The 17,134-nt window shown below is 41.9% G+C and overlaps 1 protein-coding gene across 1 annotated transcript; it reads left to right on the top strand.

The window, feature by feature from the left end:
* The first annotated feature begins 6,949 nt into the window (after positions 1–6,949).
* LOC139400783 (DNA-dependent protein kinase catalytic subunit-like) lies at positions 6,950–16,337 on the top strand. The gene is made up of 19 exons (XM_071145429.1): positions 6,950–7,194; positions 8,161–8,237; positions 8,350–8,454; positions 8,557–8,631; positions 8,737–8,845; positions 9,111–9,223; positions 10,267–10,366; positions 10,532–10,587; positions 10,709–10,739; positions 10,887–11,044; positions 12,044–12,190; positions 12,392–12,556; positions 12,766–12,934; positions 13,290–13,339; positions 13,658–13,801; positions 14,252–14,401; positions 14,576–14,694; positions 14,937–15,096; positions 15,375–16,337. Exons 1-19 carry the CDS (start codon positions 7,026–7,028, stop codon positions 16,335–16,337), a joined length of 3,060 nt encoding a protein of 1,019 aa, XP_071001530.1. The 5' UTR covers positions 6,950–7,025.
* The last annotated feature ends 797 nt before the right edge of the window (positions 16,338–17,134 follow it).

Genomic DNA, 17,134 nt, shown 5'->3' with positions numbered 1-17,134 from the left:
AAAAGTGAAGGGGTCTGAATAGTTTCCGAATGCACTGCTATACAGAGAGGTCGCAGCACTACAGAATCAATGAAGCATTGAATCCTGATCAAAGTATTAGGCTCCTAAATTCATCTCCCCAAAGTGTAACTATTTCATTCCACTCCATACCCCCCATGGATTTAAAAGGAATGGATTGGTGTAAGAAAAATATGGTGGAGACTACCTCTAGCCCATGCTTGGGGTGTCTAACCCATAGAGTGGGTTAGACACCCCAAGGCTCTCCAGAGGGTAGTGAGGTCTGCACAACGCATCACCGGGGGCAAACTACCTGCCCTCCAGGACACCTACACCACCCGATGTCACAGGAAGGCCATAAAGATCATCAAGGACAACAACCACCCGAGCCACTGCCTGTTCACCCCGCTATCATCCAGAAGGCGAGGTCAGTACAGGTGCATCAAAGCTGGGACCGAGAGACTGCAAAACAGCTTCTATCTCAAGGCCATCAGACTGTTAAACAGCCACCACTAACATTGAGTGGCTGCTGCCAATACACTGACTCAACTCCAGCCACTTTAATAATGGGAATTGATGGGAAATTATGTAAAATATATCACTAGCCACTTTAAACAATGCTACCTAATATAATGTTTACATACCCTACATCATTCATCTCATATGTATACGTATATACTGTACTCTATATCATCTACTGCATCTTTATGTAATACATGTATCACTAGCCACTTTAACTATGCCACTTTGTTTACATACTCATCTCATATGTATATACTGTACTCAATACCATCTACTGTATCTTGCCTATGCCGCTCTGTACCATCACTCATTCATATATCTTTATGTACATATTCTTTATCCCCTTACACTTGTGTCTATAAGGTAGTAGTTTTGGAATTGTTAGCTAGATTACTTGTTGGTTATTACTGCATTGTCGGAACTAGAATTACAAGCATTTCGCTACACTCGCATTAACATCTGCTAACCATATGTATGTGACAAATAAAATTTGATTTGATTTGATTTCATTGATGAGGGGGAGTGAACGAGTACACACTATGGGAGAAGGGTAGAGAATCTGACTGCAGCCATTTCACAGGAGGTTGGTGGCACCTTAATTGGGGAGAACGGGCTCGTGGAAATGACTGGAGGGCTATAGGTGGGATGGTATCAAATACTTCATGGTTTCCATGTGTTTGATGCCATCCCATTAGCTCCGTTCCAGCCACTAGCAGCCTCCACTGGAATGAATTTATAAAATACAATTGTCAATTCATAAAAAGCAATATAAAACAATAGTGGTGTAAAGAAGCATTAATATGTTTCACATTTCCTACAACAACAAAAATGTCCAGTGATCTCTAATTTAGAAGCCTAGAGAACAGTAGGCCCATATCCAATGTCATGCCTAGTGAATATTAAAGTTGACCATTAATATATGAATATTAAGTTGCTATACTGAAAAAGGAATGTGTTGAATGATTTTAATTACTGCACTGTTGGTTAGAGCTTGTGAGTTAAGCATTTCATTGTACTTGTGGTGCTGTGCTGTGTGGTCCGAAAAGACCGCTATTATGTTTTATTCATTTTGCGCACGCGCAGAATGTCAACAGGGAACAATGATTGCCAGAGGTTGAGACGGGATGGTAACACCGGTTGCTATATGATTTACAGTAGAAAATAAAAAAGCTTTTTATTTTTATGATAGTACAAACCAAACCTGCGTATTACTCGAGGAGTGAACTTTACACTTGTTAGTGCATCACAACTGGAACTCTAACTAACCTTAGAGATGAATGTTCCGGGAAACGCACTGTTGTCGTTTCGTGCTTGTGATTAAGGCGACTACGAAACTGCTCGAGGGATTCTTGAGATAGTGGACATGAGAATCTGGTCTGATTTCTACTGCGAAAGAGGGCTTCGGTGGACAGCCGTAACAACTATGGCTGGACGCCTCTCATGTGGCCGCTACCAATTTATGTGCTCATTGGTCAAAAAACTTATACAGATGTTAAATAGGTGTGTCACCGATTAAAATGTTATAATTATAATATTATAATTTGCACAACAAAATAAAACAATCCTTACTAGCAGGGGTGCGTTTCCCAAAAACATAAAGGTAATCTTTAACGGTAAGAACCTGCTCTCCTGGAAAAAGCTATATGGACACAGGTGAAAAATCATAACCGATTATGATTTTTCAACGCTGATACCGATTATTGGAGGACCAAAAAAGCTGATACCGATTAATGTGCCGATTTTTAAATTGGATTTATTTGTAATAATGACAATTACAACAATACTGAATTAACACTTATTTGAACTTAATATAATAGATCAATAAAATCAATTTAGCCACAAATAAATAATGAAACATGTTCAATTTGGTTTAAATAATACAAAAAGTGTTGGAGAAGAAAGTCATATGTGCCAATATGCAATGTGTGGCATGTAAAAAATGTGTGCCATGTAAAATATGTGCCATGTAAAAAAGATAACTTTTAAGTTCCTTGCTCTGAACATGAGAACATATGAAAGTTGGTGGTTCCTTTTAACATGAGACTTCAATATTCCAACCAAGAGGTTTTAGGTTGTAGTTAATATATTTGTATTTAATATACCTTTGACTATTGGATGTTCTTATAGGCACTATAGTATTGCCAGTGTAACAGTATAGCTTCCGTCCCCCTCCTCGACTCGAACCAGGAACACGTCGACAACAGCCACACTCGAAGCAGCGTTACCCATCGCTCCACAAAAGCCGCGGCCCTTGCAGCACAAGGGGAATAACTACTCCAAATCTAAAAGCGAGTGATGTTTGAAACGGTATTAGCGCACACTCAGCTAACTAGCTAGCCATTTCACATTGGTTACACCAGCCATTAGGCTGATAGGCTTGAAGTCATAAACAGCGGTGTTTTTGCGAAGAGCTGCTGGCAAAATGCACGAAAGTGCTGTTTGAATGAATGATTACGGGCCTGCTGCTGCTCAGTCAGACTGCTCTATCAAATCAGACTTAATTATAACATAATAACACACAGAAATACGAGCCTTTGGTCATTAATATGGTTGAATCCGGAAACGATCATTTCAAAAACAAAACGTTTATTATTTCAGCAAAATACGGAACCGTTCGGTATTTTATCTAACGGGTGGCATCCCTAAGTCTAAATATTCTAGTTACATTGCACAACCTTCACTGTTATTTCATAATTACTTAAATTCTGGCAAATTAGTTCGCAATGAGCCAGGCAGCCCAAACTGTTGCATATACCCTAACTCTGCGTGCAATGAATGCAAGAGAAATGACACAATTTCACCTGGTTAATATTGCCTGCTAAACTGGATTAGTAGTTTTAACTAGTGATTATGATTGATTGTTTTTTATAAGATACGTTTAATTCTAGCTAGCAATTTACATTGGCTTCTACTGCATTCGCGTAACAGGCGAACGTGGAGTGCAATGGTTAGAGCGTTGGACGAGTTAACTGTAGGTTGCAAGATTGGATCCCCAGAGCTGACAAGGTGAAAATCTCTCGTTCTGCCCCTGAACAAGGCAGTTAACCCACTGTTCCTAGGCCGTCATTGAAAATAAGAATGTGTTCTTAACTGACTTGCCTAGTTAAATAAAGGTATTAAAAAAAATACGATTTCCGATTGTTATGAAAACTTGAAATCGGCCCTTCCGATTAATCGGTAGACCTCTACTCCAGACGGGTCAGACATACTAGCAAAAGATGAAGTGATACACACTCATCTATTTTCTGTGCAAGAAGATAGACCTGAAGAAGAGACCTCAGTCTGGGAACTCCTCCACCTCCAAGAGCACCTCTCCCACCCTGACCCCATCTCCATCCCCCACCCACAAGCCTGCCCTGGGGGACTCCCTGTCCTCTGCCTCCTCCCACCCACGCTCCAAGAGCAGCGGCGGCTCCAGTAGTGGCACCATCACCGACGAGGGTGAGCCTGGGCATCTGTGGTTGGTATGAATACTTTAAAAACACACCCTTCCTCTGCTGATCTCTGCTTGTCTCTTACTACAAACAGATGAACTATCCAGTATCCTGATGAACAGATGAACTATCCAGCCCATATTCAAAGAGCAAGAGGTATGTGTTATTCACACTATATCAGTGTCTCCTGACCCCTCCTGTCTCAGCCTCCAGTATTTATGCTGCAGTAGTTTATGTGTCGGGGGGGCTAGGGTCAGTTTGTTATATCTGGAGTACTTCTCCTGTCCTATTCGGTGTCCTGTGTGAATCTAAGTGTGCGTTCTCTAATTCTCTCCTTCTCTCTTTCTTTCTCTCTCTCGGAGGACCTGAGCCCTAGGACCATGCCTCAGGACTACCTGACATGATGACTCCTTGTTGTCCCCAGTCCACCTGGCCGTGCTGCTGCTCCAGTTTCAACTGACCTGAGCCCTAGGACCATGCCCCAGGACTACCTGACATGATGACTCCTTGCTGTCCCCAGTCCACCTGACCGTGCTGCTGCTCCAGTTTCAACTGTTCTGCCTTATTATTATTCGACCATGCTGGTCATTTATGAACATTTGAACATCTTGGCCATGTTCTGTTATAATCTCCACCCGGCACAGCCAGATAGCCTGGTTCCTCTCTAGGTTTCTTCCTAGGTTTTGGCCTTTCTAGGGAGTTTTTCCTAACCACCGTGCTTCTACACCTGCATTGCTTGCTGTTTGGGGTTTTAGGCTGGGTTTCTGTACAGCACTTTGAGATATCAGCTGATGTACGAAGGGCTATATAAATAAATTTGATTTGATTTGATTTGATATCATAAGCCAAGTTGTATTTGCTACTTATTATAAAATGTTCATGGCTTACATGTCATTTCATCCAGGGTTGGGGTCAAATCCATTTCAATTCTAGTCAATTTAGGAAATATACTGAAAATCCAATTGACCTTAATGAGGAAAATGTTGAATTGGAATTTGGTTTACTTATTGAATGGAATTGACCTCAACCCTGATTTCATCCACTCAGTCAGTCAGTCAGTCAGTCAGTGTGCATCCACTACAGGTGGATATGGAGGCTTTCTTTACTCTGACAGATGGAGATTTAAAGGAATTGGGGATTAAGACAGATGGGCCGAGGTATCAAATACTGGCAGCAATTTCTGAACTCAATGCTGGGAAGGTCATTTTCATTCTTTACTAAACCCTTTCTGTGTTCCCTGCCTATTTATTTGTTTTATTTATATTGTGTTTAGTTACCAAAGAGGGTTTACACCTTGATACATCCAATGAAAATATAGAAATGATTATTATTCACCTGAATTGTTGCTGCAGGGGAGAGAGGCAGATTTTGCAGTAGACCATCCACAACATCCAGTCCTCCTTTGGCAGCAGTACCAGTAACCCCAGACCACCAGGACATCTACGCTGTGAGTGTTATGACATCACAAATCCCTAACCAGGATGCAGGACACATGGTGTCTGAATCCAATATTACACATGTTAAAATCCCACCTATAAACCTATGTCTCCATCACTTCCTTAAATTGCATTCACAGCCTGGCTGTAATTAGTAGGCATATATGATAATAATTCTGTTCTGTAGTTCCTACAGGCTGGGTCCGACACCAGGTGCGCACCTCTAAGAGGTAACAGGCATGACACTCCGATTGAAGACCAACCGTATAGGAAGTCAGAGTTGACCCTATAACCCAGGTGTGAGGAGACTCTTCTGGACGCCAGTGTTACAGAACACTCCCAGTGGGGGAGAACACTGCAGCAAAGAACCCACTGAAGGGACCCCATGACCCACAACTGGGAGGTGGTCTGCTGCTTACCGACATAGCACAACGTGATGTGCAGCCATCCTTTATTGCCATGGCAACAGGGCTGTCATAGGGGAGATACAGTAGAGGGAGTGAGCGGGTACTAGGAAAGAAAATGTCTAGTCATGCCTTAATGGATGTGGGAGATGAAAGCCTTTAGGCTGAGATTGAGACTGTTGCGACAAGCGCTGATGATGTACGAGAGATTGAGTGAGAACGGACTTTCAGGCCCAGTTCCCTAGATACAGATTATGTCTAGTCCTGGACTAAAAAGTACATCCAATTGAGAGTCTCTATTGAACATGCTTCTAAATCCAAGACTAGTCTTAATCTGTGTCTGGGAAACTGGCCCGTAATGTCTTAATGAATGTGGGAGATAAAGGTTTAAAAGGCTGGAATTAAGATTGTCGCACACTGATGATGTAAGTGATTGGAGGAATTCTGGTTTGCCAGAATGATGAGAGGGAAGATTGTCCTCATTTTTTGATTTATGTCAGATTTTTCAGTTTTTTTCAGCCTCTTTCTTTTTCCACATTCGTTTTGGCTATTTCACTATTGTAAGTGTTGTTACTAGTTACTGTACTAAGTCTAGTGATTTGTGGGTGTAAACAAAGTGGGGTTTAGTCTGATGATGAATGTAGTAACTGGCTGAACTGCCATTATTAAACCTTATGAAAAGATGGACAGTGTTCTTCTTTTGTTAGTATTCAGATTACTGCCAACCTACACATTGCTCTCTACAGACTGTAGAGTGCACACTAACTCAACTTTCTGTGTCATGGTTTTTGGCTTCCAAAATAAATAAATAAAAACAATATTTCCCCATAGGAATAGAATCGACACTCCATGCCAGTAGATTACGCTGTTTACAGTTGCATGCGTTTAGCGTTGACGACTACAGGGTATTTTCAGCGTTGCTTGAGCATTTGAAAACGACGATACATTTAAGGTTACTTATTAGACTTGTGACACAATCGCTGCCTGTTGAAAGGCTAATCTATGCTAGAATGAAATATTATTGCAATATAAATTAGAATTTGATTGAGATTGCTACATGTTAAACAGTTGACATCTGATTTCCGGGTTTGTAACGTTTTTGAACATCATGCTTGGTCGTGAATACACCTTTGATGGGAGTGTTTAAACTTCTAGATGTATTTCTGGTCGCGCGCGTATGAATGTTGTTGATGTGTTCTAAGGATAGCTAGCAGTAGCTAGATTGGTTTAACATGTCCTCCGACGACAAAGTTAAGGTTGTTGGAGGGATTCAAGGGCATCTTCTGAAACTTCATGCAGCTCTCTCAGATGGCGACACAAGAGATGCAGCGCTAAGATGTCATGACATTATCGGGGACTTGGGGCAAGAATGCATGCTAACGAACAGCGAGAACGAGCTGGGTAAGGTTCACTGTTGGTCTATATAAAGTGTGCAATATATGAACTTCAATTGTTGTCAGACCCAAACAGCATAACGTTAACTAGCTATGTAGATATCATAGCAATTTAGCTAGCAAGTATAGATTTGCGCCTTGGCTTGCTAATGCTGGGGGGTATTCATTTAGCCTATTCTGTTGCAAAACGTTTCTTAAACGGGAAGGGACCTATCTGAATTTGTCTAATATAAACTCTCGTTTTCGTTTGGAGGAAACGGTTTCTGTTGCAAAACGTTTTGCTACATAATTGGCGCAATGATTACATACCTTCCTAATGAACGAATACTGGCTCGGATCAAGAGGCACAGACTGGGCACCTGTTTGAGACAATGGCCAGAGGCATTTTTTGAGATGCTAATAATCAGTTACACATGCGCATTGCATCCATCTTGAATGATTCCAGACGTCCCCATTCATATGTCATTTGAGATTAACTATGTAGGTAATAGTGATTTAAGACCCTAAATTATCGTGTTTCTCAATGTTGTTTCATTCTAAGGACTAAAGAGGTCCTTACTTTTTTGTAGCTCTTGACTATCAGGCCTGCTACATCTGAGGCTCTGGTCAGCAGCATTGCATGCTTGTCCACACTATGGGAAGATCTCAGTTGCATTCTCACGTCCTCTCCTAGTCTCCTTCTCAAAAACCATTGGATGAGAGCCAGAAGTCTCTCATTTCTGATCTCCTCCTCCAATGGGTTTTGAGAAGGAGGTGAAAGGAGAGGACACGAGGAGTATGCAATTGAGATCTTCCCTAGCTTTCAACAATCCGTTGGTGTCAGGAGGGCAAGTCCACGCTGATCTATGATGCTATTCTAATTCTGTAGGGACTATACAACATAGTGTTTTTGTAAAATATAGAATTACCTGTTTGTTTATGAAGTGGTGAGTGATTGACATCAAGTAATTGATTGATTTGTTTTCTCTTGAAGCTTTACATGCATCCTTGTTGTTCTCAAATGAAGATGGGTTGCTCAACTTTCTTCGAAAATCACTGGCATGCGAAGAGGTTAGTGCAAATGAATGAGGTCAATGAAAATCTGTTCCCCAATTGAAATGTAGAAGGACAGTCCCGTTCTATTTTGTTGTTGCCATGATGACTGGTTCATATTTAAATGCAGCTTCGTGATACAAGAGTTGAGACCATCAGTCTACTGGACAAGTTCTTGCAGAGGATATCTACAAGCGTCAAGGGTTGGGAGAAGACTTATGCCATTGAGATCAAGGTATGTTATGTATTTTTTTTTTAAATGTTATACATTTTGAAGTTATTTTTATTTGAAACCTTGGACTCATCATTATTAACTCCATCCTTCCTCTGTTCGTAGGACATATGCTTGGTTGTGTACATAAAGGACAAAGCTGCAAAATGCAAGGCACCAACATTAGATCTCCTGATCAAGGTTAATGATTAACATGCATTCATGTGATAATGTTTTTATTGAAAACTGGTTAAATGACACCATCTTTTTACTAAATGTCAGTTTTCCATTTCCTAACTTTTATAGGTTCTCTATTTAACTAAGGACTCCAGCATTGCTCAGGACTTAAAAGTTGGTAAAATATTCAACAAATTCTATTTCGAGCTCTCCTACAAGAACAAAATCGCAGATACAGGTGAGTGTTAATTTCCTTCTTGGTGGGGGTCATATTGACAGTGTGAAAAAGCAGGCACCTTCAAGTAGGTGTCGCAGAATAGCTTTCAATAGGGCCCCACATATTCAACCATGTTTACTGACCTACCTTGTAATTCCAATGTTTCCAGTGGCATAGGAATCACTCTGTCTGCTCTCTCTATAATGCAGTATACTATAACACTAGTTTACCTGCAAGTCCTATTGACACTGATTTGTGTTTCTGATTTGTCTTATTTTTTCAAAAGTTCTCAGTAAAATCTATGAGCTCTTAGGAGTTTTGGGTGAGGTCCATCCCAGCGAAATGGTCAACCACTCAGATAAACTCTACAGAGCCTATTTAGGAGAGCTGAAACTTCAGGTACATCCCATATAAAGTAGACTAGGGGTCAGCAACAGGTGGCCCGCAGGCCAAAACCGTCCCCTCAAAACAACTGTAAATTCACCAGGAATTCAGCTAAAAAGGAGTTTTATTTAGTAAATCTGTTTCCAAGTATTTCCATGAATAAAAAAAGAGACATACAGTTGTGGCTAAATATAAAGACACAGCGGTCAAAGGCGTCACTACAGACCCGGGATCGGTCCCAGGGTGTGTCACAACCGACCGTGACCGGGAGTCCCATAGGGCGGCGCACAATTGGCCCAGTGTCGTCCGGGTTAGGGGAGGGTTTGGCCAGAGAGGATGGCCGGAGGGGCTTTACTTGGTTCATCACGCACTAGCGACTCCTGGTGGCGGGCCGGGTGCCTGCAGGCTGACTTTGGTCATAAGTTGAACGATATTTCCTCTGACACATTGTTGCAGCTGGCTTCCGGGTTAAGCGGAGTTAAGAAGTGCGGTTTGGTGGGTCATGTTTCGGAAGACGCATGACTCGACCATCGCCTGTCCCGAGCACTTTGGGGAGTTGCAGCGATAAGACGATTGAAATTGGGGAGAAAAAAGGGGGTAAAAAAAATAATATATACTGTCCATGTCAAATTTGTCTTTATTTTCTAAATTACAATTTTAAACTTAAGTTTACAAAAATAAAATTGGTTCTGCATTTTTGAAAATCCATAACAGGTTGTGGAGAATTATTTAAGAAATGTGCAAGGGTGTCTATCTATTTGGCCACAACTGTATGTGATCGTGTCTCATTGTAATCAAGATATTAAATAATTGTTATTTTCAAGTAACAAGTTGGTCAATTTGCAGTGTACAAATTATTATAATTCTGTACCGTAAACATCCGGTCCGACAAAAATCGGCTCTCGGCTGAATCTAGTTGCCTATCCCTGCAGTAGACTGTGTGGTATTTGAGCCGTGTTCATTGTGCAATATTTAGGCCTACAGTTCAATTCCGATCGATTTTGTTGTGTGTATTGAATTTCATTTTCTTTTGGTTGCAATGTTGAAACCATTTTTAGATGACTTCATCGACAAAGGAGCCAAAGCTTACTGTTGTGGCTGGATGTTTGAGAGGGATCACGGCACTAATGGTTAATTTCACCAAGTCAGTGGAAGACGGTGTGTGTGTTTTGTGTTTATTGCCTTTACTTAACTGAATGTGTTGCTCCTGTATGGAAAGCTTTTTTTCAGTCGTAAATCTTCTGATTTCTCAGCACCAATAAAGTGACTGTCTTCAGGTCATCCTGTATTTTCCATATTACATTTTTTATATTTTTTCTTTAGACCCAGGAACCTCAAAGGAAATATTTGAGTATGCCTTGAAGACAATTAGTCCTCAGGTTGGTAAAATGTTATACAATTAGTGCTCTCAATATCCTACGTGGTAGCGTACAGGTTGTCTAATGTGAGCAATAGGACTGTTCATCCTTCCGTTTATTTCACGTCCTCTCTTTTGAACAGGTGGAGATGTGCCGTTATGCTGTCACCTTTGGTAAGATTTACTGCATTGAGTGCCAAATTATTTGCTAAATCATTTGCACTTTCATGACTACTCCTTTGTTTCCATTGCACCAGGCAATCTCAATCAAATGCAGCATTGTTTGAGCTTGACAATAAGCCATTTTTCTACGCTTTGTAGCTGGACTGCGATTGTTAGCAAAGCATGCAGCTCAATTCAGCCACTTGTTGATGGACCACTACAGAGCCTTGTTTGATGTCATGTCCAAGCTGTGTGGACACATCAACCAGGAGATGAAGAAGACCAGTTACTATGCCTTGGAGTCCTTCCTCAAACAGGTGGGCTTACCACGTCCCTGAAAGCCAGTATGTAGTTAGGGGCAATTCCATGGTAACAGAATGATGCTGATACTCCGATATTTCACTTTAAAATGTATTTAAAGCCAACCAATGAACAACAATGTCTACTGAACATTTTACAAAAACACATTTACTTGAAGAACAGTGCAGATGCAAAGTTTGGTAACAGAATGACAGAACAAACCGTAATGCAGTTCAAGAAATAAAGTTAAGAAAATATTTACTAAATAAACTGAAGTAAAAAATGTAATAAAAAGTAACACAATAAAATAACAACAACGAGGCTATATACAGGGGGTACAGAGTCAGATGTCTGGGGGTACAGGTTAGTCGAGGTAATTTGTACATGTAGGTAGGGGTAAAGTGACTGCATAGATAATAAACAGCGAGTAGCAGCAATGTAAAAACAAAAGGGGGGGGGGGGTCAATGTAAATAGTCCAGGTGGACATTTGATAAATAGTTTTTTAGTCCTAGACTTGGCGCTCCGGTATCGCTTGCCATGAGGAAGCAGAGAGCACAGTCTATGACGAGGGCGGCTAGAGTCTTAGAGCCCTAAAAATTCTCAATCTGCACGGTTCTTCAAGTAAATGTGTTTCTGTATAGTTTTCCATGGAAATTGTTAAAAGTATTCTTTGTGCATAGAGTTGTATGGTTGGTTTAACTTTGAAATCATTGGTTTTTGTTTGACCTACATTTTGAAATGGAAAAATCGGAGTCTCTGTGTCGTTCTGTTACCGTGGAACTGCCGTCAGACAAATGAATGGTGCCGTTTTATTTGTTGACATTTTTTTTGCAGTCACTCTGCACAGAAGGGCGTCAGGTCATTTGTCCCCGATACTTATTGTTTCATAAGATATAGGTCATGTTTCACTTGAGAGGATTTTTAGGAATAACCGTACTTCTATTCCTTTGTTTTGCAAGGAGTAGTGTGTTTCCTTTTTGCCCTGAGAAATATAACTGTTGGATTATTGCTTTAGGTTGCTCTCCAGGTGGCAGAGAATGTGGAGGAGCACAAAGGCAAGCTCAAGTTCTTCATGCAGAAGTTCTGTGCCATAATCAAGAGCATGGACTCTACTCACAAGGAGCTCTCCATTGCTATCCGTGGCTATGGGTTCTTTGCAGCGGTGCGTTTCTAAGTTCTCCCCTCATCCCTTTGGGCTTGTCCTGCTGGAAAAGCCACTGACTGGTTTGTTGTTATGTTGTAGTATGCTACAGTTAGTCACTGATATGTACATGCATTTGGAGTTGTGATATATTTAATTTATCCAGTGCACTGTTTATTTTGCATTACTGAACCATTTATTGTATAATTGTTGCTGTTGCAGCCATGTAAAGTGGTTTGCCCTCAAGACGTGGACCTGATGTACACAGAGCTGATCCAACGCTGCAAACAGATGTACCTCACGGAGTCCGACGGAGAGGAGGACAAAGTTTACCAGCTCCCCAGCTTCTTGGACTCCATCGCCAGTGTCATCATCCACCTAGACAAGGTAACCCCAGAACCCAGTCCAAATGAACCCCTCCCCTTCCGAAATATGAAAAATGCTTAACCCCGTGAAATCGTGATTTGTCCAAATAATCAGTGATGCTAAATCTAGCACACCAAAATAATTGTTCCTATGTTCCAACCGATGTAACTTTAGTTACAGATGGTGGAGAGACTAGCATTACCATATCACTGTTTATCGTGCACCCACAGATCCCTGAGGTCTACACACCTGTGCTAGAGCGCCTCCTGGTGGTACAGATCGACAGCTTCCCTCAGTACAGCGTGAGAATGCAGCCCACCTGCACTCGTGCCATCGTCAAGGTGCTTGTCGCCATGGCATCCAAGGGTCCAGTATTCTGGAGCTTCATCAGTTCTGTGGGTGAGTTGAAGAAACTGAGTCAGACTCTAGCCTATAATATATGCCATTTATGGAGGCCTTCAAAAACCATTTATAAAGCCATCATAGTTGCTTCACAAACCATTTAAGCTACAATAATTTAGGCTGTAAACAAATGCCATGCTAGGTAGAGGCTGCAAAGGGTTTTGACACAATCGCCAAAGTGCCAGATGTAAGGACATTTTTCTAAAGCCTTTGTTGTATGTGTATAGTATTAATAAAATCTATATAGACCTTATAAAGGGTTTATGAAGGCCTCATTAAGTCGTCAAAGTTGTTGTTACCGTAACTTCTGATGCATCACTATGCCAGAATTGTTTTATATTTCTCCTTTCAGTGCACCAGGGCTTGATTCGTGTTTGTTCGAAGCCAGTTGTCCTTCCTGAGGTAAGGTCATTTTGGCCCTACATTATGCCACTGTTTTAATGCTCTAATATGAGAATATCATACATTCCTTACATGGACTGTGATCTATGCGTTGTTGACCTTGTTTTCATCAACTCTACTTAGTTGCATAGTTTTGTTATTTAAATGTATACTTTAAAGGTATATTTTCTTTAACCATGATTGAAAGTTGGCAGGATAGTGTATTGTCAGTCAGTTGGGAGGATGGGATATTGTCAGTTGGCGGGATGGGGGATTGTCAGTTGGCAGGATCAGTTGTTGTCATTGGGAACTTGTTAATGGTGGTAACTGTTCTGTTAGGAGGGGGAGAACGCTCAGAGTGTCACCGGGACTGGTGGGGAGTCTGCAGAGGCCTCTCAAATGCAGACTGGGAAATGGAGGGTTCCCTCTTGTCGCGACTACCTGGATCTATTCAGGGGTCTCTTGGACTGTGATCATCTGAAGGTGTGTGTGTGGTGTGTGTGTGTGGTGTGTGTGTGTGACCAGTTAGGGCGCTGTTCTAAGCAGATCCTGGTTAAGATAGTATCTCTCTCTCAGATACTTTAACTGCACTTGATTAAGCTTGGCCCGGCCCAGTAGAATAGTCTTAAAAGTGTAAACGCCACCCATTTAGCTCTGCAGGCAGGCTCTATCAAAGATAACAAATACTATTTGAACCCAGGTCTGGTTCTAAGGGGAAAGATGTTTTTAATCTTCCTTGCTCAGTTTGGTTCTCTTAGCCTAGTTAGTCCTCCACTAATCTCAGTTAACCCAGAACTTAAATTGTGCATCATTTGGTTAGATGCTACCATTTATGCTTACGCAGTCTGTCCATGAGAGATTAGTCCTCCACATACAGTGTTGGTTGATGAAGTGTTCCTTGCTATCAATGACTCAAAATGTCCTCTGCTGTAGGACACTGGGTTTCTCGACAAGGGGTTTGAAACCCAGAACGCTACCCTGAGGTCTTTGAGCCGCCTGCTTTATGATGAACTGGTGAAATCCATCCTGAGGATTGTGGAGAAGCTGGACCTCTCAGTTCAGAATGTCAACACAGAGAAGGAGGTGAGACCTCTTCTGATAATAACTTTTGATTTGTGGTGAATCATTTCTAAAAATGGTCACCACTGATGTGTCCCGGCTTTAGCCGATGAATAAAGGTGTGCCACGCGTGAAAATAATTGATATTGTAAACAAATGAGACTCTCATTGATCAATATGTGGTTTGTGTTGTCATAGGGTCAGGATGACCAGGTCAGCAGCAGTATGGTTCTGCCGTCCTCTGATCCAACAGCCCACCTCCTTCCCAACAAACCCAAGGACTTCACTGCCTTCATCAACCTGGTTGATTTCTGCAGGTACAGTACCAGTCCCCATCCACTAGCCTGGTCCCAGATCTCTGTGTGCTGTCTGGCATAACAACAACTATAGAAAGCAGCTATACAGCACAGATCTGTGGCTTTTTGTTTTTTATTCAGTGAATGGGAGGAATCCTCAATACAGCCTAAATCATCCAGTGCTTTCAAGCCAAGTATTTGTTTGGCACCTGAGTCCGTACCTCTAGTTACATTATGAGGCCTCTATCTGTTTGTCCTTGTAGTGAGTTGCTCCTGAAGAAGCGTCTGGACTATTTTGGGCAGTGGGTGTATCCTTTGAGCCACGAGCTGATCCTTCAGTCCATAAGAGCCCCGCTTGTCAGTGGCTTCTACAAGCTACTCTCTGTCTCCATGGAAGTAGCCAAGAGAATCAAGTACTTCCAGGTAAACCGTGTTCATCAATTCCATCCCATTACTATGCTTTGAAAATATGTTTTGATATAGTTTGCGCTGTATGCACTAGCAACTCCAGCGCCGTGGGTTTGATTCCCTCTTGGGTCATATGCACTATCTATTCAGTCACTGCACTGGATAAAAGTTTACAACTAAAGGTTATATATGCCACGTAGACACAGCTGTATGTTCTACAACTTGATGGCTGATGTACATATGTGATGTACATGGGATGTGATGTACATGGGATGTGATGTACATGCTGGCAGATGTACATGGGATGTGATGTACATGATGGCAGATGTACATGGGATGGGATGTGCATGATGGCAGATGTACATGGGATGTGCATGATGGCAGATGTACATGGGATGTGCATGATGGCAGATGTACATGGGATGTGCATGATGGCAGATGTACATGGGATGTGCATGATGGCAGATGTACATGGGATGTGCATGATGGCAGATGTACATGGGATGTGCATGATGGCAGATGTACATGGGATGTGCATGATGGCAGATGTACATGGGATGTGCATGATGGCAGATGTACATGGGATGTGCATGATGGCAGATGTACATGGGATGTGCATGATGGCAGATGTACATGGGATGTGCATGATGGCAGATGTACATGGGATGTGCATGATGGCAGATGTACATGGGATGTGCATGATGGCAGATGTACATGGGATGTGCATGATGGCAGATGTACATGGGATGTGCATGATGGCAGATGTACATGGGATGTGCATGATGGCAGATGTACATGGGATGTGCATGATGGCAGATGTACATGGGATGTGCATGATGGCAGATGTACATGGGATGTGCATGATGGCAGATGTACATGGGATGTGCATGATGGCAGATGTACATGGGATGTGCATGATGGCAGATGTACATGGGATGTGCATGATGGCAGATGTACATGGGATGTGCATGATGGCAGATGTACATGGGATGTGCATGATGGCAGATGTACATGGGATGTACATGATGGCAGATGTACATGGGATGTACATGATGGCAGATGTACATGGGATGTACATGATGGCAGATGTACATGGGATGTACATGATGGCAGATGTACATGGGATGTACATGATGGCAGATGTACATGGGATGTACATGATGGCAGATGTACATGGGATGTACATGATGGCAGATGTACATGGGATGGCTGATGTACATGTGATGTACATGATGGCTGATGTACATGGGATGTGATGTACATGATGGCTGATGTACATGTGATGTTGTTACGAATCCCTTTTGGCCCGACAGTCTAGGGGGGGATGGTAATGAGACCCGTAACATAACTCATGCAAATTATAATAGTGACAAAGTAAAAGTGTGAACGAAATAACCAGGACAACTGAAATCTACCGTCAAACTCAAGGTTTATTTATAAACACATGGTAATGGGGGGAGCAGGAAAAGGGGCTGAGCTGGACCCAAGGAAAGAAACAATACGTATTCAAAAACACCCCTAAGCTAGACTAGCCTACAACAGCTAACTAACTAACCAAAAATACAGTGGGTGGTCCGCCCAGTTCTAACTAGTGTATTTAACAAAGTTTACCTACGGGTAGTGTATGCCCATTGGCGACTTGTCTTGGTTTCCCCTTTTCCCACCAGCAAACAAAGAAACACCATAACCAAAACAATACTCACAGGTGATGACAAAGTGCTATGGAGGTGCTCAAACAAAAGAGAGGTTAAGACACAAAGAAAGAGTGAAGCACAGAGACCTACAGACATGGCATTTACAGAGAGATTGACCTCTAAAGCAAACAACTGATGGGGTTTTTAAACCAAGTGAAAGGAACTGTGATTGGGTAGGAAACAGGAGGAGGTGTGTCTTCTGATTGATGATTGGATTGGTGACTGATTGGGGAGTGATGATTTTCACCTGTGAGGGGAGAAAGAGAGAAAACAACACAGGATACACACACACACACAGGATACCTGTATCCGTAACAAATGTGATGTACATATGTGATTTACATGTGATGTACATGATG

This window comes from Oncorhynchus clarkii, unplaced genomic scaffold (assembly GCF_045791955.1).
Source record: "Oncorhynchus clarkii lewisi isolate Uvic-CL-2024 unplaced genomic scaffold, UVic_Ocla_1.0 unplaced_contig_3695_pilon_pilon, whole genome shotgun sequence".
Lineage (NCBI taxonomy): Eukaryota > Metazoa > Chordata > Actinopteri > Salmoniformes > Salmonidae > Oncorhynchus > Oncorhynchus clarkii.
The sequence above is the reverse complement of the archived record's forward strand: the minus strand, read 5'-3'. Positions and strand labels throughout refer to the sequence as shown.